Source organism: Eubalaena glacialis, chromosome 14, assembly GCF_028564815.1.
Source record: "Eubalaena glacialis isolate mEubGla1 chromosome 14, mEubGla1.1.hap2.+ XY, whole genome shotgun sequence".
NCBI classification, from domain to species: Eukaryota; Metazoa; Chordata; class Mammalia; order Artiodactyla; family Balaenidae; genus Eubalaena; species Eubalaena glacialis.
The window spans coordinates 38,191,844-38,216,084 of record NC_083729.1 but is presented as its reverse complement, the minus strand read 5'-3'; the positions used below and the strand labels follow the sequence as shown (position 1 = coordinate 38,216,084).

The following is a 24,241-nucleotide window of genomic DNA, read 5'->3' as shown; positions in this document are numbered from 1 at the left end:
AAGACTAGAATGCGTCACTTTTCATTGATAATGTTTAGTTATCTTCACTAAAAATGTAATTAAAAAAAACTTACGGTGGTATAGATATGAAAAGGTATGTTATTATTCTGTGTGTGTGTGTGTAACATAACATGAAGAGTCTTCAGTTACGTTACAAATACTTCTTGAACACTTATTATGTATTGGTGCCTACTTGGGGTATATAGATGACATGGTCCCTGCTGTTGAACTTTTGAAGTGTTTCACTAATATCTAAGTTGTTCTTTTTACTTTTGTGTACACTGTATCATATGGGGTGAAATGAATACTTTTGATAATTGGAAAAATTGTTAGAAGAGTGAAATTTTACTTACCTAGCTATTGTCTACTGATAGAGCCTAATGAAAAAGAATTTTTTATAAAACCAGTGACTAAAATACTAAAATTCCTTTTGCAGAAATGATTTTGCTGCTGGATTTTGCCTCCCTTTATTTGATTTAATTTTATTGCAACTTCAGAAAAATATGAATACTTTTATTCTATTAAAACTTAGTCTTATCTAGTATTTGCTTAAAAACATTTTGGTCTCTGCATTTTAACTAGTGTGCTTAGCACATGTGGCATTCTGAGTTAGTTTGTGGTTGAATCTAAGTTTGTGATTGACACAGGCTTCTAAGTGTGACAGTCCTAAGACCTGAGAAGGTAGAACATTTTGGGAATGTCAGTTTTGAAAAACAGACCTGTGTTTTGAGAAGAATTTCCTAGTTATCTTGCAGGCTAGAGTGATGATATGCTAGCTCACAAAGATGGATTTTTAATCCCTATAGTGCTAAGGCCTCATGTCCCTGACTCCAGACTCTGTTTTTCAGCTTTCACCTAGATAGCCCAGCATATAGCATCCCAGAATACAGAAGTGAGGGAGAATGATGACAGACAGTGGTAAAGGAACAACGGTACCTGGAACTCCTTCTCCAAATGCTGTGGGAAGAGCTGTTATAGCTGTCTACTAAATTAATTCTTCTAGCTGCGTCTTGTTTTCTTTCTTCTCCACATTGGTCCTTAATGTGCTCCTTTCCACCACATGAATTTGTAACTCAGCCTTCCCATTCTTTTTTGTAGCTTCTTTCACTGATGTCTCACTTTCTTTGTCTTTTACAATACCTGTTTAACATTCAGTGCTGCCATCTGCAGTAATTCTGCTTTAACTCTGTATTCACTTTCAACCTCAGTTTTTGCCCCAAGCTCTGTTTCTGCTACTCCACTCCCTTTTCTACCATGGATCCTCTATGTTAGGATTTTTTAAAGTTTGACCTATGACTTTGCTAGGTATGGTGGGAAAAAAAGCACCCTCCAATAATATATTTTGATATAATAGTGTATTTATATTTTTTATTTATTTGGGGCTTTTTTTTTTTTTTTTTTTTGGCTGCATTGGGTCTTCGTTGCTGCGCGCGGGCTTTCCCTAGTTGCGGCGAGCTGGGGCTACTCTTTGTTGCAATGCGTGGGCTTCTCATTGCAGTGGCTTCTCTTTGTTGTGGAGCACGAACTCTAGGCGCACGGGCTTCAGTAGTTGTGGCACGCGGACTCAGTAGTTGTGGCGCACGGGCTTAGTTGCTCCATGGCATGTGGGATCTTCCTGGACCAGGGATCAAACCTGTGTCCCCTGCATTGGCAGGCGGATTCTTAACCACTGCGTCACCAGGGAAGTCCCTAATAATGTATTTATATAAATCAGAATTAAATAACTCTTTTTCCCCTATAATATTGTATTCTGCATGAATGAATTTATTACTGATAAATTCTTGGATGAAGAACTTTTATTTACTGTTCAGTGTTCCTTTCAGTATTCAGAGAGCTGGCAGACATTGAAGATTTTGTCCAGCCCAAACTAAAGTTTATTTTGTATTAAAAGTTTATTTTTAAGTGATTATTTTATTTCTGCCAATGTTTACCTTAGAAATTTCTCAAATATATTTAAAGAATTTTTTTAAAGTATATGTAATTTTTTAAACTTTGAGGATTTGTTCTATATTTAACATTTTACTTGAAAATACCTTTAGAATTTACATAAATTAAGGTTGCTGTTTTCCAGAGTGGCTATACCATTTTACCTTCCCACCAGCAGTTTATGAGAGTTCCATTTCTTTACATCCTCACCAATACTTATTGTCTATCTTTTTTGTTAATATAAATTTTATTTTATTTATTTATTTTATTTTTGGCTGCATTGGGTCTTCGTTGCTGCATGCGGGCTTTCTCTAGTTGCAACGAGCGGGGGCTACTCTTCATTGTGGTGCGCAGGCTTCTCATTGCAGTGGCTTCTTTTTGTTGTGGAGCACGAGCTCTAGGCATGCAGGCTTCAGTAGTTGTGGCACTTGGGCTCCGTAGTTGTGGCTTGCAGGCTCTAGAGTGCAGGCTCAGTAGTTGTGGCACACAGGCTTAGTTGCTCCGCGGCATGTGGGATCCTCCTAGACCAGGACTTGAACCCATGTCCCCTGCACTGGCAGGTGGATTCTTAACCACTGCACTATGAGAGAAATCCCTGTCTATCTTTTTGATTATGGCCATTTTAGTATGAACTGATTTCTCATTATGGTTTTGGTTTGCACTTCTCTTCTAACTAATGATGTTGAGCATCTTTTCATGTACTTATTGAACATTTCTATATTATCTTTGAAAAAAATGTCTCTTTGGACCTTTTGCACATTTTTGTTAGGTTGTGTCTTTTTATTGTTAAGTTATAAGAGATATTTGTATGTTCTAGATGTAAGTCCTTTATGTGATATATGATTTGAAAAACTTTTCTCCTGTGCTAAGTGCTTTCTTTTCAATTTCTTGATGGTATCCTTTGAGATATAAAAATTATAATTTTGTTGAAATCCAATCTATTTTTTTCTTGTGTTGATTATGCGTGTGGTGTTTTACCTAAGGCCATGTGTAACTCAAGGTCATGAACATTTTCTCCTAAGCATTTTATAGGTTTGGTTTTTATATTAAGGTCTATGATCAATTTTGAGCTAATTTTTGTGTATGGTGTGAAGACGCTGTCCAACTTCATACTTTTGAATTTGGCCATCCATTGTCCCAGCATCACTTGTTGAAAAGACTGTATTTTCCCCATTTAATTGTCTTAGCACCCTTGTTGACATTCACTTGATGGTAGATGTATAGATTTATTTCTGGACTCTAAATTCTATTCCATTCATCTGTATGTTTATCTTTAATGCCAGTACCACACTGTCTTGATTACTGTAGTTTTGTAGTAAGTTTTGAAATTGAGAAGTGGGGAGTCCTCCAGGTTTGTTCTTTTTTTACAAGATTGACTTAGTTGTTCTGGGTCCCTTGCATTTCTATATGAATCTTAGAATTAGTTTGTCAATTTCTGCAAAGAGGCTAGCTGGGATTTGATAGGGATCACATTGAATTTATGAAGTAATTTGGGGATTAGTGCCATTCAGCAATATTAAGCCTTTTGATCCATTGACCTGGGATGTCTTTCCATTTATTTAGGTCTTCTTCAATTTTTTTAAAAACAATATTTTATAGTTCTCAGTGTATAATTTTGAATTTCTTCTGTTAAATTTATTGGAAAGTATTTTATTCGTGCTATGGTGCTATGGTAAATGGAATTTTAAAAAATTATTTTTAGAATGTTTATTGCTAGTGTGTAGAAATTAATTATCCTGCAACCTTGCTGAACTCTATTAGTTCTAATAGTTTTATAGTGGATTCCTTAGGATTTTCTGTATACAAGATCATAGTATCTGCAAATAGAGATAGTTTTAACTTCTTTCTTTTCAATCTAGAGGGCTTTTATTTCTTTTTCTTGCCTAATTTCCCTAGATAGAACCTCCAGTACAATGTTGAGTAGAAGTGCAAGAGGAGACACCGTTGTAATCTTAGAGGGAAAGCATCCAGTCTTTCACTATTAAACATTATGTTATCTGTGGAGTTTTTGTATGTGCCCTTTATCATGTTGAAGAATTTGCTTTCTCTTCCTAGTTTCTTGAGTATTTTTATCATGAACAACTGCTGGAATTTTCTCAAATATTCTTTCTGCATCTATTGAAATGATCATGTAATTTTTGTTTTTTATTCTATAGTTATGATGTATTACATTACTACTTTTTTGGATGTTAAACCAACCTTGCATTCCTGGAATAAATCCCTTTTATTCCTTGTGTATAATCCTTTTTATATGTTTCTGGGTTTAGTTTACTAGTATTTTATTGAGAATTTTTACATCTATATTCATAAGAGGCAATGGTCTTTACTTTTCTCTTGCAATGTTCTTGCAAGAACAGGGTAAATAGAGTCAGGAAGTTTTTTCTTCTATTGTATTTTTGGAAGAGTTTGTGAAGAATTGCTATTAATTCTTCTTTAAATGTTTGGTAGAATTCAGCAGTGAAGCCATATGAGCCTGGGTATTTCCTTGTGGGAAATTTTAAAATTACTAATTCTATCTCTTTACTTGTTATAGATAATTTTGAATTTTCTATTTCTTTTTTATTCTAGTTTAGAAGTTTGTGTCTTTTTAGGAATTCTAATTTGGCATACAGTTGTTCATAGTATTCTCTTTTGATCCTTTTTATTTCTATAGCATTCATATTAATGGCCCCTCTTTCATTCCTGATTTTGATAATTGGAATGTCTCCCTTTTTTCTTTGGTCAGTCTAGTGAAAGGTTTGTCAATTTTGTTGATATTTTCCAAGAACCAACTTTTGGTTTTGTTGATATTTTTTGTTTTTCTATTCTCTATTTTATTAGTTTTCCCTCTGTTCTTTATTATTTCCTTACTTCTTCTTGCTTTAGGTTTGTTTGCTTTTCTTTAAGGAGTGTTTTTAATGTGTTTTAAAACAATTGTTCTTTTAATATATTAATTAAAAGCAGAGACAGGTCGATCTGAATTTAAATTCCTCCTTTGCTACTTGCTAGCTTTGTGATTTAGGACAAGTTAGTCTTAAAAAAATTATCATATAAGAGTAAGATGTTAATACATACATCACTGGTGGCTTTGAAGATAAATGAGTTAATGTATTTAAAGTGCTTAGATGGGCCTGACAATTAGTAAGTGCTCAATAAATGGTAGCAATTAGTAGTTATTAAATATTCCACTTAGAAATTTCCATGTTTGTATTTATCTTAGTAATGTTTTTTCACAAATATAAAAAGTATATCCTTCTAATTCTAGATGATCAAAAACTTTTAATTAGTAGAATCTGAAATGAGATTTTTAGATCAACACTATCTCTTCCTGTGAATATCATAGGCTTTGTACCTGTATTTTATTTTGAAAATACTTGAAAATAATATAAAGAAATGGTTATTTTTGAATACATTCTTGGTAAATAAATGAATACAAAATTGATATAGCTCTAGACTGGATAACCACCCAGTTTGTTTCACAAATATTGACTGGTTAAATTGATCATTTATATATTTTGTGGATCATCAGTCTTTGCCATATATGTTTGCACTCAGATTCTGGCAATTAACCGTGGAGAAAATTTGAAGATACTGACTGTCAAGGTTAACATTTCTGATGGAGTGAAGAATGAGTTCTGTAGGTGGTGCATCCAAAACAGGTCTGTTTATAGATTTTTACAGAATATTCTTTTTTTCATTTTTAAAATGCTATATTGAGATCTATATGTACTGATAATAGAAAGATGTCCATTGTGTTAAAAAAAAAAAAAAAAAAAAACAGTGACAGGCAATGGATATAGTGTCTTGTAGTGAGGTGGATGGACCTAGAGTCTGTCATACAGAGTGAAGTAAGTCAGAAAGAGAAAAACAAGTACCGTATGCTAACACACATATATGGAATCTAAAAAAAAAAAAGGTTCTGACGAACCTAGGAGCAGGACAGGAATAAAGACACAGACGTAGAGAATGGACTTAAGGACACGGAGAGGGGGAAGGGTAAGCTGGGACGAAGTGAGAGAGTGGCATGGACCTATATACACTACCAAATGTAAAATAGATAGCTAGTGGGAAGCAGCCACATAGCACAGGGAGCTCAGCTGGGTGATTTGTGACCACCTAGAGGGGTGGGATAGGGAAGGTGGGAGGGAGACGCAAGAGGGAGGAGATATGGGGATATATGTATATGTATAGCTGATTCACTTTGTTATAAAGCAGAAACTAACACACCACTGTTAAGCAATTATACTCCAATAAAGATGTTAAAAAAAATTAAAAAAAATTTTAAAAGTACGTATGTTGTGTATGTTTAAATAGGAAATATCTGGGAAGTACATAAAAATTATTAATAGTGGTTATTTCTGGGGAAGGAGACTTTTACTGTAATCCTGTACCATATGAATCTTTTATAAAGAGTATATTTTCTTTTATGAAAAATGAATTAACAGAAACATACTGTATATAGTATATCTGAAGTGTTTTGTTCATTAAGGATAATTGAATCAAAAATTTAATTTATCAGATATTATCTGAATAATGAATGAATGACTGAGGCTGGCTACTAGCTTTTTTTCTTTTTTAAAACTAGCTTTTAGTGCCAATGCATGGGATAGTCTTGTAAAGTAAATTATTCTGTCCCCAAATGTCTGTCATATCACTTTGAGAAAATGCTACACTAAAATGGTGCTGCTTTTTTCTTGTGGTAGATTTAAGGGGAACTATATCCTGTATCCATTTCTATTTTAAGTGTGGGAAAATGAAAGCTAGATGGAGAGAGCCTATCTTTATCTATAGATACCGAATGGGGGGGAGCATATTTCTTTGCCAGAGTGGAGAATATTTCTTTGTCTGTAATGGGTGAATAAAGCATGTCTCTGTCAAAAACATACGTATAGGCCCTGGGTCTTATTCATTTGTTTACAGTACTTTCCTGACCCCCCGTAGGTATTTGAGTTTGTGACCTCTGTCTTAATTTGTATGCTTCATTGTGCACATCTTACATAGCATGTGTTTTGTATTGTGAAATTTAGTTAAAGTGAGGTCCTTCTTAGTTTTATTCAGCAGTGTTTAACTATTGAATTAGAGGAAGAATCAAGTTTTAAGATGATACCCTGTAAGGGAAACCCATTGTATTTCCTTTAATTTTAGAAGTAATAAGGTCTGTGACTTCGCTATACTGTTTCAGGTCCCTTCGAGTGCTAAATGAATAGATCACAGGAAGCCAGTCAAGAGATAGAAATTGCTGTGGGGTGAGGAAGAAAAAGGAGTTTCTGTAATGCAGGAAGTGAGTATAGCTGGGTCTGTGGTCTAAAGGTCACTGTGAATGAGTATAATTGAGGCATCCTTAGGTATAAAATAGACCCACAGCACTCTGTTCCAAGGAGGTGAGCCGTCACGCCACAGGAGAACCTTGAGGTTTAAGGAAGGCTACTGGGGCTTCCAGAGAAATTGGATATCTGATGTTAAAGATTTCCATTTTTTTCCTACAACCAATGTGGAAACCTTGGTTTGGCTTTAAAGGGAATGATCCCCCAGCAGACATCAGATACATTCATTATAAGAATCACTCCATTAGGGCCTTCCTGCCTCTAAGGACTCTTTTCCTAGTGTATTGTCCCATGACCCAGGGCTATGTTCTCTCCTAACTGGCCAAGCTCCAGAGTATGGTGATAAGAGCCTCAGTAATCTGGCTACTGCCATATTTTCTAGCCTCATCTACCCCGCAACCTGATCCTGCAGCTTTATGCCCTTGTATTACTAATCTGCTTCTAGTTACTCGAGCTTATCATGCTCTTTCATGCCTCTAAGCTTTTACATATGGTATGGTTTCTTCCCAGAATGCTTTTATTCCTTTGTCTTATTTGGTAAACCACAATTCATTTTTTTAAAGCCATCTCAGATGTTTCTTCTGGGATGTCTTTGTTTGACATTGAATTTCCCCAATTAATAACAACAACACAGCTATAAGTTTTATTGCACTTTGCTTTATTGTGCTTCGCAGATATTGGGTTTTTTTGTTTTTGTTTTTTTTTTCAAAAGGTTTGTGGCAACCCTGTGTTGTGCATATCTATTGGTACTATTTTTCCAATAGCATTATTTTTTGGTTAAGGTATGTACATTGTTTTCTAAGACATAATGGTATTACACACTTAATAGACTACATTATAGTGTAAACATGACTCTTATATGCTCTAGGAAACCAAAAACTTCATGTGACTCACTTTACTGTGATATTCACTTTATTGTGGTGGTCTGGAACCAAACCCACAGTACCTCCAAGGTATGCCTGTAACATAACAAAATAATAATAATAATAACTGTCTAATTCATATCCTAGTTCTCCCTACGTTTCATGCCCTCAGGTGTAGATGACAGTAGGGAGAAACAAGGATTTGGATGGAAGGAAGGATGTATGTCCTGCCTAAAAGCACTTCCATTCAAATTAAAAAACAAAACTATATTCTACTCAAATAATACCCTTCTATGGAAGGGATTCAATTAGTTATTATTATGTAGCCTTTGGTGTATCACATTATAAGTAAGGGAGATGACAGTGTCCCTAAAGTATATTAATGGTTTATTAGGAACCATTGATAAAATATTAATGTTTTCTATTCAAGAGCCATTGAAGGACATGGGCAGAGATGCTGTAGATGTAGGGAACACAGAAAAGGGGTAAGGCTGAATTTGTTTGTCCTTTTTAGCTTGTGTTTTTCTCTTACTGTTCTTTCTTCAGTTTCTACTAACAGTGGATTCTCTGGCATTTATATTTATCAGTATGTATGCAGATACACTGCCTAGTAGAACAGTACAACCTGAGGAATAGAGTGAGTTCTACTCAAGGATGACAAGAGGCAAAGGTTAAAACAGAGTTTCTCCTTTGCTCAATCTACTTTAACTCTCAGGAAGAGATTAAGAAATGGGAAAAGAAGGACATAGTGTTTGTCTTAGCTTCGGCTGCCATAACAAAATACCATAGACTAGGTGGCTTAAACAACAGAAATTTATTTTCTCCCTGTTCTGGAGGCTGGAAGTCCAAGATCAAGGTCAGGCTGATTTGGTTTCTGGTGAGAACCCTCTTTTTGTCTTGCAGACAGCAGCCTTCTCATTATGTCCTCACCTGACGTGGGGGGAGAGAGAAGCGGGTATCTGATATTTCTTCTTTTAAGGGCACTCACTAATCCTCTCATGGGGGCCCTACCCTCATGACCTCATCTAAACCTAATTACCTCCCAAAGGCCCCGTCTCCAAATATCATCCGATTTGAGGGTTAGGGCTTCAACATACTAATTTTAGGGGACATAATTCAGTCTGTAGCAGTGGTTCGGTAATTTTTTGGTGACTTTCTTATATCTTAAAAATTTTGACCATTATTAATAACGCCTTGGGGACTCTCCCCAGAATAGGAAAGTTTTTTCCTCCCTTAGGTTTTATGTGTTACCATGGTTACCAGGTTTTTAAAAATAAGAACTCCAGATGTCATAGTAATAATTTTCAGACATCACTGTCTCTCCTTACAGATTATGTTACTTTGGATTCAATAAAGTTTCTTCCCCCCTTTTCTTTTCCACTTCCTCTTTGCTCTTCCAGGAGCCCTTTTATGACCTTATTATTGTTACATCAGTTTTAGTATAGGCTTTTCTTTTTTGCAGGTGGAGACCACGTGGCTTTGCAAGGCCAGAGTTAATGAAGATCTTATACAACTCACTGGATGATTCCTTTAAACGCCTTATTTATCCTCTCCTTTGTAGAGAGTTCAGGTATGCATCTTGTCTTATTTAACTTTCTGGACTGTTTATTTTTATGTATGGTAATAGGCCCATTAAAGCATGTAGTAAATATTTGTTGATCCATTAACCAATCCAAAGAACTGAGTTAGAATCACAAAGTCTTAAATTTAAGCATAGATTTCAATCTGTAGAAGCATTCACATGCATAGATCACAAAACATAGCTCTTAATTACGGTATACTTTTCAAATCTTGACCACTTAATGTGTACCCCTTCCAGTTCTGCAATACTAGTCTTGCAGTTTGACAACCAAGCCAAACAAATGGTTTTATTGATGAGAGATTTGGCTTGGGAGAAACAAACTAAGAAGTTAATGGAGAAGTTAGTTGGCAGCAGTTTTAGAGGTAAGAGAGCCAAAAAAAGCATAAGGAAATCAGGGGAGCACATGATGAACGTATTACTATGAGAGAAAGCTAATATATATTAGCAAACGGAGTTGTTTCAATGAATAATTATCAGCAGTGATGAACAAATATTAGGAGATTATTAAGGTGACCATCTTAATGGAGTAGCAGAAGAACTAAAGGTTACAAAGAACTGCAAAAGAGGTGAGGTACTGAACTGTTTTTAGGGGAGGAGATGGACAGAAATGTTGGGAGGCAAAAACCCTCTTTCCTGCTTCTCTCTAGCCTTTGTCTTGGTAGTCAATGTTTAGACACCAGCCATGCCTTCATATATTCCTTTCTATGTGCTATAGATTTTCTTCATTCCCATTTATTTAGTGTTTCAGCAAGGGTCACCTGGAAACTATAGATTTCTAGCCATCTCTTCAGCCTCACTAGAATTTATAGCAGCCTTTATGTTTGTCTGTTTTTCTTTTACTGGACTTGGCCATTGACTTTGGAGGCATTTAGAGTAGGGAGTGAGCAGGTACTAATAAAAAGGACATATAGCTCCTTTGTCCAACCTCTTTTTTATCAAAATCATTCATTCTCTTGATTCATCCTTTTATCTTGTTTTCTCATGTCGCATATAATGTCCAGTGGTGCATTTGACATTTTCACATATATTTGATGTGAATAGCTTTACTGCTTGTGGAATAATTTCATTGAGATTTAATGTGTGCAGTTTGCTGTGGGATTATTTAATGTATAATTCTTCTCCAACTTCCATTAGCAGTGGCAAGCAAGAGCACTTTCCTCCTCTTTTTCTAAAATGCCTGTGGTTAAAAAATATATCTTATTTCATTCCATAAGTTGGTTTGCAGACATTGTCTACAGATGTGTCTCTTCATAGAAATACTTGTAATTACCTGAACAGCAGTTGAGGGGGAAAACCCTCAATCGATTTATTTTTTAAAGAAAATTACTTTAATTCTCTAATTAAAAAGAAATTTGTCCAAATGCAGAAAAATTGAAAGAATCAGTAAAACACAAAGGAAAAAAAACCCATATAATTTCACCACGTAGAGATAACCATTGTTAACTAGACTTTTCTCCATTCATGTGTGTGTATTAAAAGAGATCAAATAGACTACATTATTTTGCAGCCATTTTATTCAGTTGACTATATAAGATTCAGAGTCTACTTCTGCATTTTTGTTTCCATGACTGTCATGATCATTCATCCCTGTGTCATTTTTCACACATACCTCTTTCATCAAAACTACATTATCAGTATTACCAAGTGCTGTCTATTATGCCATCTTTTATTATATCTTGAATTTTGCCTCCTCTTTATCTCCATCTTTACTAGGAGAAAGTATATCCATGGTTAGTTCCATGGTTATCATCATTTCTTGTCTGAATTACTATACTAGGATCATAGATGATCTCTGTCTTGTATTTTCTAATACATATTCCACATTGCCATCCTTAAATTCCCATCTGATTATTTCATACTCTTCTACTTAAAATCCTTCAGTAGATCTTCTTTGTCTCCAGGATAAAATCCAAGCTCTTTAGAAGAACCCTTTGTGGTCTGTTTTTTTCTTCCTCTGTAGCCCTTTGTCTTGATATTTCTTTTTATTTTATCATATGAAGTTACTTGCTTTTTCTATAAATGAGCCATGAGCTTTAACATCTGCTGCTTCTATTGCCCAGTGTTTTCTCAATGCTGTTCAGCTACTATCCCTGCCTTTGTTTGCTTAACTATTACTTATCCTTCTTGATTCACCCGAGAAGACATCTCTTTTAGAAAGTTCTCCTAATTTAGCTATCCCTACCGTGTGTTACACTCGTCTGTTTATTTTTCTGTTTCTTCCACTAGACAGTGATCTTCAGGGTAGGGATTTTTTCAGCTTTGTATCTCTTACATCAATCACAGTACCTTATATAAGACTGAGTACAAGTGCTCACTCAATAAATAAAGTTAAACGTGAATATTTAGAAATACCTGTAATGATATCTTCATGTTGCTTGGCTGAATGCAGGGAGAATGACAGTGAAATATTAGAGAAGATGAGAGAAAAGCCGTAAGAAGCTGAATTAAGCCAGGAAAACAAATGTTGGTTAGCTCTATGTACCTTTAGATATGTAGATAATTCTACCTCAACGCTGATAGAAATGTGCCCTGAATTGCTTTTGTTCTTGGGGCCATTGGCATGCACTTTTTTTTTAACCTGGTCTAATAGAGAAGATATACTTTTAATAAATTCTTTTGAGTTTCAGGAGATAATATGTTAAGAACTCTTGTTAAATAGGCAAATGGTGTAAAACTTAGTTTCCAAATGCCTTTAAGTCCAATATAGACATATTTTTTTATCCTAGAAAAAGTTTGAAAATTAGACTTTTAATAGCTTCTCTGGATAAAATTGGGAAGTTATTTATGTGAGGCAGGGTTCTGGACTGGTATTAATATCTGTGGTCATGTCACATCACTGTGAGAATGACGAGGGGGTAGATGTGGGGAATGGAATAGAGTGAGAAGATGGCCTTGAGATATATATAGGTGAGGGTGTAAAACTAAGCATTGTTGGAGGAGGCTACTTATGATTCAATAATTGACCACTAATTATGTGTTTATATTTTTAATCAGCTGATAAACTTTGACATCCCATGTAATGTCCAAATCTTTATACACCCTGTCTCTCTCATATACACAGATACTTATACATGTAGATTTCTTATATAAGGGTGAGCAGATAGAGAAGGAGTGTAGGTATGACAAACTCAGCAGGTTTGATACCACAAAATTGTTTGTGGTATCTGTATTACTGAGCTTAGCAAAAAGAGACTCAATATAATTTTGTATGTGATTTTTTTTCTCTTAAGTTATTTTGTTATAATGAATGCTCCAATGAGGAATAATTGTGTTCTTTTTCTGGAAGAAAATTTGAATGAATGAAAACTGAATACTTTATCTTTTTTCTTCTCTTTTTCTATTTCTAAAGATCTTAAGTTATTTTGTTATAATGAATGCTCCAATGAGGAATAATTGTGTTCTTTTTCTGGAAGAAAATTGGAATGAATGAAAACTGAGTACTTTATCTTTTTTCTTCTCTTTTTCTATTTCTAAAGAGCCAAACTAACATCAGATGCAGAGAAAGAATCAGTAATGATGTTTGGACGGAATCTTCGTCAGCTTCTTTTAACAAGCCCTGTCCCAGGGCGTACCTTGATGGGAGTGGATCCCGGTTATAAACACGGTTGCAAATTAGCTATAATTTCTCCTACCAGTAAGCATACCTTTCAGCATTTTATATAGAAGTTGTTTGGTTGGTCATAAATTTCACTTCATATACTTCATGAGGATTTGGAAATAATGCTGATTTTCAAGGAATAGAAGATGGTTTTCTCACAAAAAGGGATATAGGAATCAGGATGAAGCTTCCTGTTTGGCCTGTTTGTTGACTCAAACAGTCAACATTTACTATCATTTATGCCCTTTCCTATGTCACAGTGGATGTATTGAGGATTAACTGGGCTCAGACTTTAATAACTCTGTTTATCCCCCATCAACTTCTGTTTATACTGACTGCAGTTATATATGATACATTTTGATTCTGTGTATATTTTATTTATTTTTGTTTTTTAAAAAATATTTATTTATTTATTTATTTGGCTGCATTGGGTCTTAGTTGCAGCATGCAGGATCTTTTTGTTGCGGCGCACGGGCTTCTCTAGTTGCTGCGCGTGGGCTTCTCTCTAGTTGTGGCATGCGGGCTCCAGAGTGTGCGGGCTTAGTAGTTGCAGCTCGCGGGCTTAGTTGCCCTGTGGCGTGTGGGATCTCAGTTCCCCAACCAGGGATAGAACCTGCATCCCCTGCAATGGAAGGCGGATTCTTAACCACTGGACCACCAGGGAAGTCCTGATTCTGTGTATATTTTAAATACCACGAGACATTTTTATTGTTTTGTCCAGTCAGTATTTTTTTTCCTGTTTACTCATTTATTTGCCCTTTCTGTTATCTTCATTTCTTTCTACATTTCTGTGTTTCCATTTGAGATCACTTTCTTTCTTCCTAAAACTCTAGTCTGTTACTTTTTAATGTGGATCAGCTAGTGACAAATTGTCTCAGTTTTTTTGTCTGAAAGTTTCTGATTTGCCTTCGGTTTTGAAAAATATTTTTGCTGGGTGTAGAATTCAAGATTGGCAGTTATTTTCAGTGCTTTAAAGATGTCATTTCTTTCTTTCTTTTTTTTTTTTCCTCGCTATTACAGTTTCTGTTGAGAAGTCAGACAAAAATCTTATTATTGTTCCTTTGAAGGTGGTAATTTTTTCCTCTGCCTGCTAAGATTTTTTCTTTGTGGTTTTCAGAAGTTTTCTTATATGCTTAGCTGTTTGTGTGTGTGTTATTTGTTTGTTTTGGAGGGAAGGGGACATGAATTCTGCTTGAGGTTTGTAGACCTTCTTGCATCTCTTTCTGGAATTCTAATTATGTGTATTTTAGACCATTCAATTTCCTCTTCTATTTTCAATTCTTTTATTTTTTATTGATTGTCTTTAAGTTAATTAATCCTCTATTCTGCTATGTCTAATGTGCTATTAAATCCATCCATTGAGTTATTTATTTAAGTTATGTTTTTAAGTTTTTGAATTTCCATTTGGTATTTATAAAAAATAGATTACAGTTCTGTGGTGAACTTCTTCACCTTTTAATTTTTTTGATTGTTTACATTTTTCTTATGTTTCTTTTGGTTTAAGTTTTCATTCCTAGAATAACTTTTTCTTTCATATTTAATTCATTCCTAAGTTCTTTGATCTTACTTCTGACATTTTCTAATTCTGATTTATTTTTTTCTCATTTTCTCTAATCTTTTTTTTTTTTTGATAGCTTGTTCTTATATATTAGGTTACAGTTTTTCTCTGTTTTTGGGCACATCTTTCTGTAAGGACGTCATACTAGTCTTTTTTATTTCCTGATTTGAAAAATAATCATTCTATATGAAATTTGACTATGATCCTTTTCTGTTGCTTAGCTTTACATAAAATTAGTTTTTCTCAGCTTTTAGGATGGAAGGCTAGCTGTATATCTCTAGAACTATCATTTCTACTTTTTCCAAATTATTGGGAAGAAAAACTTTATCTATTTGGATAGAGAGATAACCTTATACTTTCTGAAATTTGCTTTCCTATTGCTTTCTTCCCTTTTATCTAGACATTTTTTCCCCTTTGTCCATACTGTCCTTACCTTGCTCACTGTGAATATGATGCTCAACAGTTTTTTCTCACTGTGGGGTTTTGTCTTGAAAAGAATGTTCTACTTGTTAATTTCGAGAGTTCAGAGATCAGAGTTTTCCAGTCCTTTCTGAACTTACTGTGCACCCTTTGTACTGACCTATAAGTTAGAGTAGAGTATGCAAAGGTCTTTTCCAGTGTTACTTTCTATTCTCAAATGGGCCAGTTTTGATTTCCAGGGAAGTACCTTCTGACATTCTGAGGCTTCCTCCAATCTCAGGTCCATGAGATACTCCATTGTTTCTCTGCGCCTCCTCCCACAGAAATGCTGATGCACATTGGTCTTGGTGGTTATTGGTGCATTGTTCCCACCTGCTCACCTTTTGCATTTTGTGGGGATACTTTTTTTTATAAATACAGTCATGGCTTTTGATTTTGCTGTCCTAAGTTGCTCTTTTTTCATGCTGTGCATTTTTACAATAGATGGGAAGTATATTTTGTCAGTGTTTTTTCCTGCATCTATTGAGCTATCATATGGCTTTTATCCTTTACTGTATTTGCATTGTTTATAGAATGGTTCTTTTTAAAATTTTATGCACACATACATACATACATGCATATGTATTTTCAGTCTGTTTTGGTAAGACTTTTCCAAGAATTTATCCGTTTCATCATTTAATCTAAATTAACGTCAAGTTGTTTATAATAATCTCTCTATCTTTTAAATTTGTGCTGAATCTCTAGTTATACTCCCTTTTCATTTCTAATATAATTTATTTGTGTCATCCTTTCTTTTACTTGATTGGTATAGCTAAAAGTATGTATTTTTCTTAACAGGTGATTTAAAATTTTAAGCTTCATTGGTCTTGTCTGTTATATGGGTTTTTTTTCTATTTCATTAATTTCTGCTTTTTTAACTTTATTATTTTCTTCCTTCCACTTTCTTTGAGATTATTCTGTCGTCCTTTTCCTAACTTCCTAATTTGGTCACTTAGCTCATTATTTCTATTCTTTAGGAGTTACCCTCAAATTTTAAAATATATTTCTGGCTGAAATATAGTACAGAAAAGCCCACAGTTCATAAGTATGCAGCTGAAAAAATTACATAAGGTAAAGAAATTTACATATCTACAACCCAAAGGAAGAAATAGAATAGTATTACAACACTCACTGATATATAGTAAATATTCAGTAAATGTTAGCTTTTACTATTTTTTTTAAAATTTTTATTTATTTTTTGGCTGCGTTGTCTTCGTTGCTGCATGCAGGTTTTCTGGCTTTTTCTAGTTGCGGCGAGTGGGGGCTACTCTTCGGGGGGCTACTCTTCGTTGCGGTGCGCAGGCTTCTCATTGTGGTGGCTTCTCTTGTTGCCGAGCACAGGCTCTAGGTGCGTGAGCTTCAGTAGTTGTGGCACGCGGGCTCAGTAGTTGTGGCTCGCAGGCTCTAGAGCACAGGCTCAGTAGTTGTGGCGCATGGGCTTAGTTGCTCTGTGGTATGTGGGATCTTCCTGGACCAGGGCGCGAACCCATGTCCCCTGCATTGGCAGGCAGATTCTTAACCTCTGCACCACCAGGGACGTCCCAGCTTTTACTATTTTTGATGTTAAGTGTTATTAAAAGTCATTTCTCTTTTAGGTATCATGGCATATCATCTAGTTGGTAATGATTTTTGTATACCAAAATAGAGTTCTAATAACTTTGGAGGTAACAAAATTTCAGAATGCTTAAGGGGGAATCTGATTAAGGAATATGAAAGATTCAGACTGCATTTTAAAAGATGAACCAGTTCCCTTTTCAGTTTCAACTTGCTTAATCAAATCAGTGGTGTGTTATGTTTTGTAATTTCTTACAAAATGGCCTTTTCTTTTCATTTTTTCCTAAGGTCAGATACTTCATACTGACGTGGTATACTTGCATTGTGGACAAGGCTTCCGAGAGGCAGAGAAAATAAAGAGGCTTTTGCTGAATTTCAAGTATGAAAATAAGTAACCTTTTGAGTATTTCAGTGGCTCAGCCAATCAGAGATATCTTTGAAGTCCCTAATTTGGAGGGAGGGATTAAGGGAAGTGCCTTGGTGTTAGAAAAGGAACCATGTAAAACAATGCTGGGGCAGATTGCTGGAGAACTCTACATTTGGAGACGCTGGAGGAATGCTACTCCCTTCCTCTGCCGCCTTCGCTAAACAAAGGTGGTAATATGACCAAAAGTGAGATTTCAATTCTTCAGTTTGGGCCTTCTCTCTCTTTCTTTCTTCCTCCCTCCCTCCCTCTCTCTCTTTCTTTCTTTTTCATGGATCTGAGGAATGGAGGTGGCAGTAGTTAGAGAAGCTTCAGAAATTACTTGAAAACATGTCACATAATTCAGTCATAATTCTTTATTATGGCTTAGAATGTTCCAGAGTTTACTTATTCATGTCTAAATTTCATTCCTTCTAGATGGGAAGAAAGCTGACTATTCTTGAGATTGTGTGACCATAAGACATTTCTCCACTGCCTCCTATAATACCAAGTGCAGGAGCAGTGTCTTTTATTCTACATAAGTCTGCGTGGCCCCTGTGAGATAGTGGAGAGATTGCTTGGATATATGAGAGAATAAGAGCATCATTTAATACTGTTCGTGCATTCTGTCCATTTTCTCCTGATTGATTTAGAAGCATGCCTTGATCTCATCCAGTTTCTCATTCTGTTTCTCCTTGAAGCTGCAGCACAGTGGTGATTGGAAATGGAACTGCCTGCCGGGAAACAGAAGCTTACTTTGCTGACCTGATAATGAAAAACTACTTTGCACCACTGGACATCGTTTACTGGTAAGGATGTTAGGAATGTTTGTTTTCTTTGAGAGGCAGAGGAACTTCTGAAGTTCCTTCTGTGATAAATTCTCCCTTGTCTTTTTAAGATGTACTTCTTGTTTGCCCTCATATCACCTCTTCCTATTCATAGGAGCTTTGCAGGACAATGTAAAGTGTGTCTGCCTCTTGGAGAAATTGGCATTTCAGTATCCTGAAACCGCTCACAGACACAGCAAGTGAGCGGGCTTACTTGAATTCATGGGATTTTCCAGGCAGTACTTTGTGTGATGGCTCTAGCTAACTAGTGACTAATAAGTAGAATGGTGTATAGGTCTAACAGCTATAGACCGTGGATAACTTAGCCTTCCTCTCCCAAAGTTTTGATGACTATGAATCATTGGCCTTCAGAACTGAGAGCCAAGGTAAGTATTACAAATTAAAAGTGTTTCTTTTCTTTTCTTTTTTTTTTTTTAAATTTAATTTTATTTTTTTATTTATTTTTTGGCTGTGTTGGGTCTTTGTTTCTGTGCGAGGGCTTCCTCTAGTTGCGGCAAGCGGGGGACACTCTTCATCGCGGTGCGCGGGCCTCTCACTATCGCGGCCTCTCGTTGCGGAGCACAGGTTCCAGACGCGCAGGCTCAGTAGTTGTGGCGCACAGGCTTAGTTGCTCCGCGGCATGTGGGATCTTCCGAGACCAGGGCTCGAACCCGTGTCCCCTGCATTGGCAGGCAGATTCTCAACCACTGCGCCACCAGGGAAGCCCTCTTTTTTTTTTTTTTTTTTAAGCATTTCTGATGTTCCTTTCTTGTTAGTCTCTTCATCACACGCTCTCATTTTGTATAGGCATACAGTTGACTTCTAAATAACTTTGTATTAGCATGACCCATTTCTTTAGTCCTGCTCCTAGATCTGTAGTAGTTTTGCTGTCATCCACCATTGTTTCCTTACTTTCCCTTTGAACCTCAAATAGCCACCTTTACCTTTTCCAAAGTGTGGTAGAATGCTAAATCCTAAAGGGTTTAATTCTAGGAGAGAAGATAGTTATAATAGATGATATCTAGTTATAATAGATGATATCTAGGGGAGAGCATGTAAGAGCCATCTCCCACTGCTTTTTGAGAAATGTAATAACTAAGTATAGTCAACTGATAAGTATGGGATCAGGATCAACAAAACAAAACCAAAAGCCAACACAGGAAGAAGAATTCTAGGATCCATTCAGATAGGCCAAAAGAGAGGGGTCTTGTATTTAGTGTAATATTCCGTGTGCCAAGAGTATAATCAAGATGTTAGAAAAACAAACGCAGAGTAACCAAAGGGGATTAGAAGGTCAGGGACAAACTGTAGGTGCCATGGGATCATGGTTCAGGAAAGGATCAGGATGAATAGTTTGGCTCAGCTTTTTTCCCTCTCCTTCTTATTCAGTTTGGTCTAGGAAATACTGTGGATCTTCTCTATTCTGGGAATTGCACACATGTACCCAGTCCTTTTGAGAACCTACCACAAGGACCTGACATAGCTAATACAGTTTATTTCAGGCAACTTCTTTGATTTCTTTTTAACTTGTTCACATTAATTGGATATAAATATCTTGGATACATTTATAGTGATTATAAATAGAACTTTCAAATTATTAAAAACATTAAGTGGTGAAGACTTGTTGGATTTCATCTGAATTTGCTTACAGAGGCTCTCTTTCTTGAACTTGCAGCAGTATATGGTAGTAGAAAGAGGATGAGCTTTGGAGCCAGACAAATCTGGGTTCATCTTTTGTTGTCACCATTTACTAGTTATGCAAGTTTGGAAGACTTGCTCTGCCTCTCTGAGTTTCTCTTTCCATCATTAAAATGGGGAATGCTTTTGCTTTCAGTAACATTTTGAAGTTTTCTTTATTATTATTTTTCATATTCAATATTAAAACTTTCTTTTGTATTTCTCTCTTTTTGTGTTTGTATTAAGAATTACTTTACTACGTTACTTTATATCTCTATGAAGGAGCCCTTTTTTAGTGTTAGTTTGGTTCCCCAACCATAGTACAGAATTCTTTCATTGTTTATAATTAGTTTTTCAGTTCATTTTCTTGGATTTCAAGAGATATGATATGGTCATATCATCTGCAAAAGATGATGAATTTATCAGTTCTTTTTCTAGTTTTATACCTTTTTATTTTCTTCTCTTTAAAGGTATCATGCAGTATCTTTGAAAAGCTATTAAATAGTAGTAGTGATAGTGGATTTTGTTTTTCCTCCTTTACTTTTATTAGAATGCTTCTAGTGTTTCCCTTAAGTATGATACTGCCTTTTGTATATTTTTTAAAAAAATCTTTAAAAGGAAATAGTCTTTATTTATGAGTGTTTTAAAAATACTGATTCCTATTTTATTATACTTTAAAAATCAAGAATAAAAGATAACATTAATGCTTTTTCAGAATTTTGCCATAATAATTTTTCTCTAAAGAGGTTTTTTATCCTCTTTTGATCAATATGCTGAATCGTAAAAGTAGTAGATTTCCTACAATTGAACCATCTCTGCAGTTCTGAGTTGAACTTTTCTTTGTCATAGTGTATTATTCTTTTAATGTACTTTTGGAATATATTTGCTAGTATTTTATTATGTGCTTTTGAAATCCTCAATGATGCAAATACTTAATCAGAAGTTACAGTGTGTGCTTTAGGAAATCAGCTGTTCAATTTCATTTTGTTATCATTTGCCAGTTCAACATGCCTTTATGAAGAAATCATATTTTCTCATCTAATGGCTTGAAATTACCTCGCAAACTACACTTAAGTTGAAATTTCCATGCTTTCTCTAGCAGTCATTTTTAACACTCTTAAACAGATAATCTGATAGGCATTCCTATAATTCTGCTTATCCTGGAAAACCTTTTCCTGACACATCCACCAGCACATTCCTTCTTATCTATTCCTTCTAACACCTTTTGCCCTGACCTACTTGCCATAGGTTAACATACACCATGATTTATCTTCTCACTTGTAAACCCCATGCATCCTGACCCATCCATCCAACTTCTCTCTCAATCATTTCTCTTAAAATACCTTATAAACTCAGATACTTATATCTCCTATGGAGGAAGTCATCCAGAGCTTCAAATCTCAGTTACCAAAGGAGAAAAAAAAAAAGGATTAAGTTGTAGAATATAACTATGCTAGATCTTAGTTTGTCACACATGTTTAAAGTTGCAAGTGTTTGTGAAAAGAAATTCTACAGTATTATATGTGTCATTTGTTTTAAGTATGTGCTAGAATGATCTCTTCTTTTCAATCCTCTGGCCCATAGTAGGTGGTCACTTTATTTTTTGAGTATCTGAATATTTGTTCCCATTCATTTTAAAATGTCACACTTGATTATTTTCTTTTCTCTTTTTTTTTTTAAATCCGTTTTTCCTTGGTAAAAAATAGTGTTTTCTTTTGTGTAGCAGTGGTAAAATTTATTGAAATATAGAAATGGCTAGCTCCTTATGAGACATTTGTGTTTATATGCACTGTATCTGGTTTCTCCTACATTGATACCTTCTTAAATCAGGGTACTATGTTTTACTTATCTCTGCCTCCTTCACATGCATATTTCTGTACTTATAGATGCATCTCAATAAATATTTACTAATTTGAATTGTCAAATATTAACAATAAAACTATTTTTAATCAGATAAGTCTTTTCAAGGCTATAGACAGGAATTAATGTCTGCAACAATTATGGAAAATTTCCCCTCTGCTTAATGCTTTGGTAAACCTATGATGTACTGTTTTCTGTATTTTTTCATTGATACAGAAATTTGCATTTGATGGATTATAGACTTATATTTTGCCAAAGATAAATGATGATTTCTGAAATAAAAGTATTGTATGGTTAGAGTTATATATTTATTAATGAACTATGAAAGAATTATAAGTAATCTCTAATACTTGCTGTCTTATATTTCAAACCATGATTGGCAAGATTCATGCTGATAGTGGAAACATTGCTAGAAATCACAGCATTATGTACATTCTGGAGAATCACAGATACATGAAACCCCTCAAAACCTGAGAGCAGAAAATGGAAAATAAAATTTTGTGCTGTTAATTCAGACCCCGTGCTTAATGTTTCTACTCTAAAAGCTGCAGTATACAAATGACTTTGAGCAGGCAAATATAGAAAATAAGAGAAATTAATTTTGCTTCCGAATGACCTTATTCATTAGGATAGTGAAAAGAATTAGAAAATGGAATGAACTGAAAAGGTGTGGTATGTGACGACAGAATGAGGAAAGGGAAGGGGAGCTGTAGTGGAGGATTGGAGTTGTAATTTTTGAGGTTAGGTGTATACCAAGGGGCCTGGTCAGTGAAGGTTAAGCAGGTAGCCAGACCCTATTAGGAAAAAAGCGTTGGTTTTGGACATCTGTGGAATACACATTGGACCTCTTTCTTCTTCTTTTATTTTCAGAAGCATACCAACCATTTAACAGAAGGAAGATATAATTTTTTTTTAATTAATTAATTTATTATTATTTTTGGTTGCATTGGGTCTTTGTTGCTGTGCGCGGCCTTTCTCTAGTTGTGGCGAGCGGGGGCTACTCTTTGTTGCAGTGTGCGGGCTTCTCATTGCGGTGGCTTCTCTTGTTGTGGAGCACGGGCTCTAGGTGCGCAGGCTTCAGTAGCTGTGGCACGCGGCCTCAGTAGTTGTGGCTTGCGGACTGTAGAGTGCAGACTCAGTAGTTGTGGTGCACAGGCTTAGTTGCTCCGCGGCATGTGGGATCTTCCTGGACTAGGGCTCAAACCCATGTCCCCTGCATTGGCAGGCGGGTTCTTAACCACTGCACCACAAGGGAAGCCCGGAAGATATAATTTAAGGAATCATAGCTCTGTTGCTTGAGATAACTTGACATACCTTTCAGAGTATAACTTAATTGTAGGGAATAGATTGATCTTCAAAGGGTTAACTCATTTGTGAAAACTGCGTAATAGTGAAGCTAATGAGAATCTTTTGATTAAAATTTTAAAAACATACATTTCTTTAAAGATAATAATATTTATTATCATAGATTGATTGGAAAATATAGATAAGTGACAGGATTTTCTATTATCTAAACTGTTATTTATATTTTAGAGCATATTTCTATATTATTCTTATGTGCGTGTGTGTGTGTATTATAAAAAGGAACTCACACTGTACATGGTTTATAACCTTTTCCCTACTTAATATATTATCATCTTCTCATACCAATAAACCTGTCTGTATTTCACTTTCATCATGCATAAAGTGGAATAATAATATTACGCATCCTATAGAGTTATCATTGAAGGTTAAATGAGTTTATATATAGTATAAAGTACTTAGAACAGCACATTATTATTGTTATTATTAATGAGGTCAAATATCTTTTTATATATTTATTGGCCATTTCTGGATTTTTTGTGTATGTATGGGTGGCTTGTTTGTGTCCTTTGCCCATTTTATTTATTTATTTATTTATTTATTTATTATTTTTGGCTGTGTCGGGTCTAAGTTGCGGCACGTGGGCTCTTTCGTTGAGGCACTGGGCTTCTCTCTAGTTGTGGCACGCAGGCTCCAGAGTGCATGGGCTCTGTAGTTTGCAGCACACCGGCTCTCTGGTTGAGGTGCGAGGGCTCAGTAGTTGTGGTATGCGGGCTTAGTTGCCCCGCGGCATGTGGGATCTTAGTTCCCTGACCAGGGATCGAACCCGCATCCCCTGCAGCAGATTCTTTACCGCTGAACCACCGGGGAAGTCCTTTGCCCATTTTTTTTTTCTTTTAGAGGTTTTCATCTTGTTCATAATTGCTTATCTTGTTCAGATTTGTAAATGTCTATAGTAATGATTAATCTGTCACAATTTTTGCAAATTTTGCTAATCATTTCCCCTGTTTTTGTGTTTACAATTTGAGCTGTATTTCATATCGAATTTAAAATATTAGTTTCTCAGATTTGTCTGTCTTTTTCTTTATGGCTTTTGAGTTTTGTATTATTCTTGAAACTTCATGTCTGCTGACGTTTTGTTTTGAAACCACAAAACCTCATTATTCTCAGTTACTTGTATGGCTGCTTTGAACCTTTATTCTCCAAGAAACGAAAAATTAATGAGAGAACTTCAGTCAGCTTAGATAACAGAAACAGAGAGTAGAAGGCTGTTAGATAACCTGAGGGTAGTTTTGAACAAGGAATGGGTGCTGATTTCCCCCATTCTTT

General features: G+C 35.3%; 1 protein-coding gene across 1 annotated transcript in view; it reads left to right on the top strand.

Moving 5' to 3' along the window:
- Positions 1-24,241, top strand: part of SRBD1 (S1 RNA binding domain 1) — a 228,118-nt gene that overhangs the window by 38,107 nt on the left and 165,770 nt on the right. The window contains exons 10-14 of the mRNA XM_061210587.1: positions 5,461-5,564; positions 9,555-9,662; positions 13,151-13,308; positions 17,132-17,222; positions 17,948-18,055. Coding sequence (XP_061066570.1) covers positions 5,461-5,564; positions 9,555-9,662; positions 13,151-13,308; positions 17,132-17,222; positions 17,948-18,055 — 569 coding nt within the window. The remainder of the gene's footprint in view (positions 1-5,460; positions 5,565-9,554; positions 9,663-13,150; positions 13,309-17,131; positions 17,223-17,947; positions 18,056-24,241) is intronic.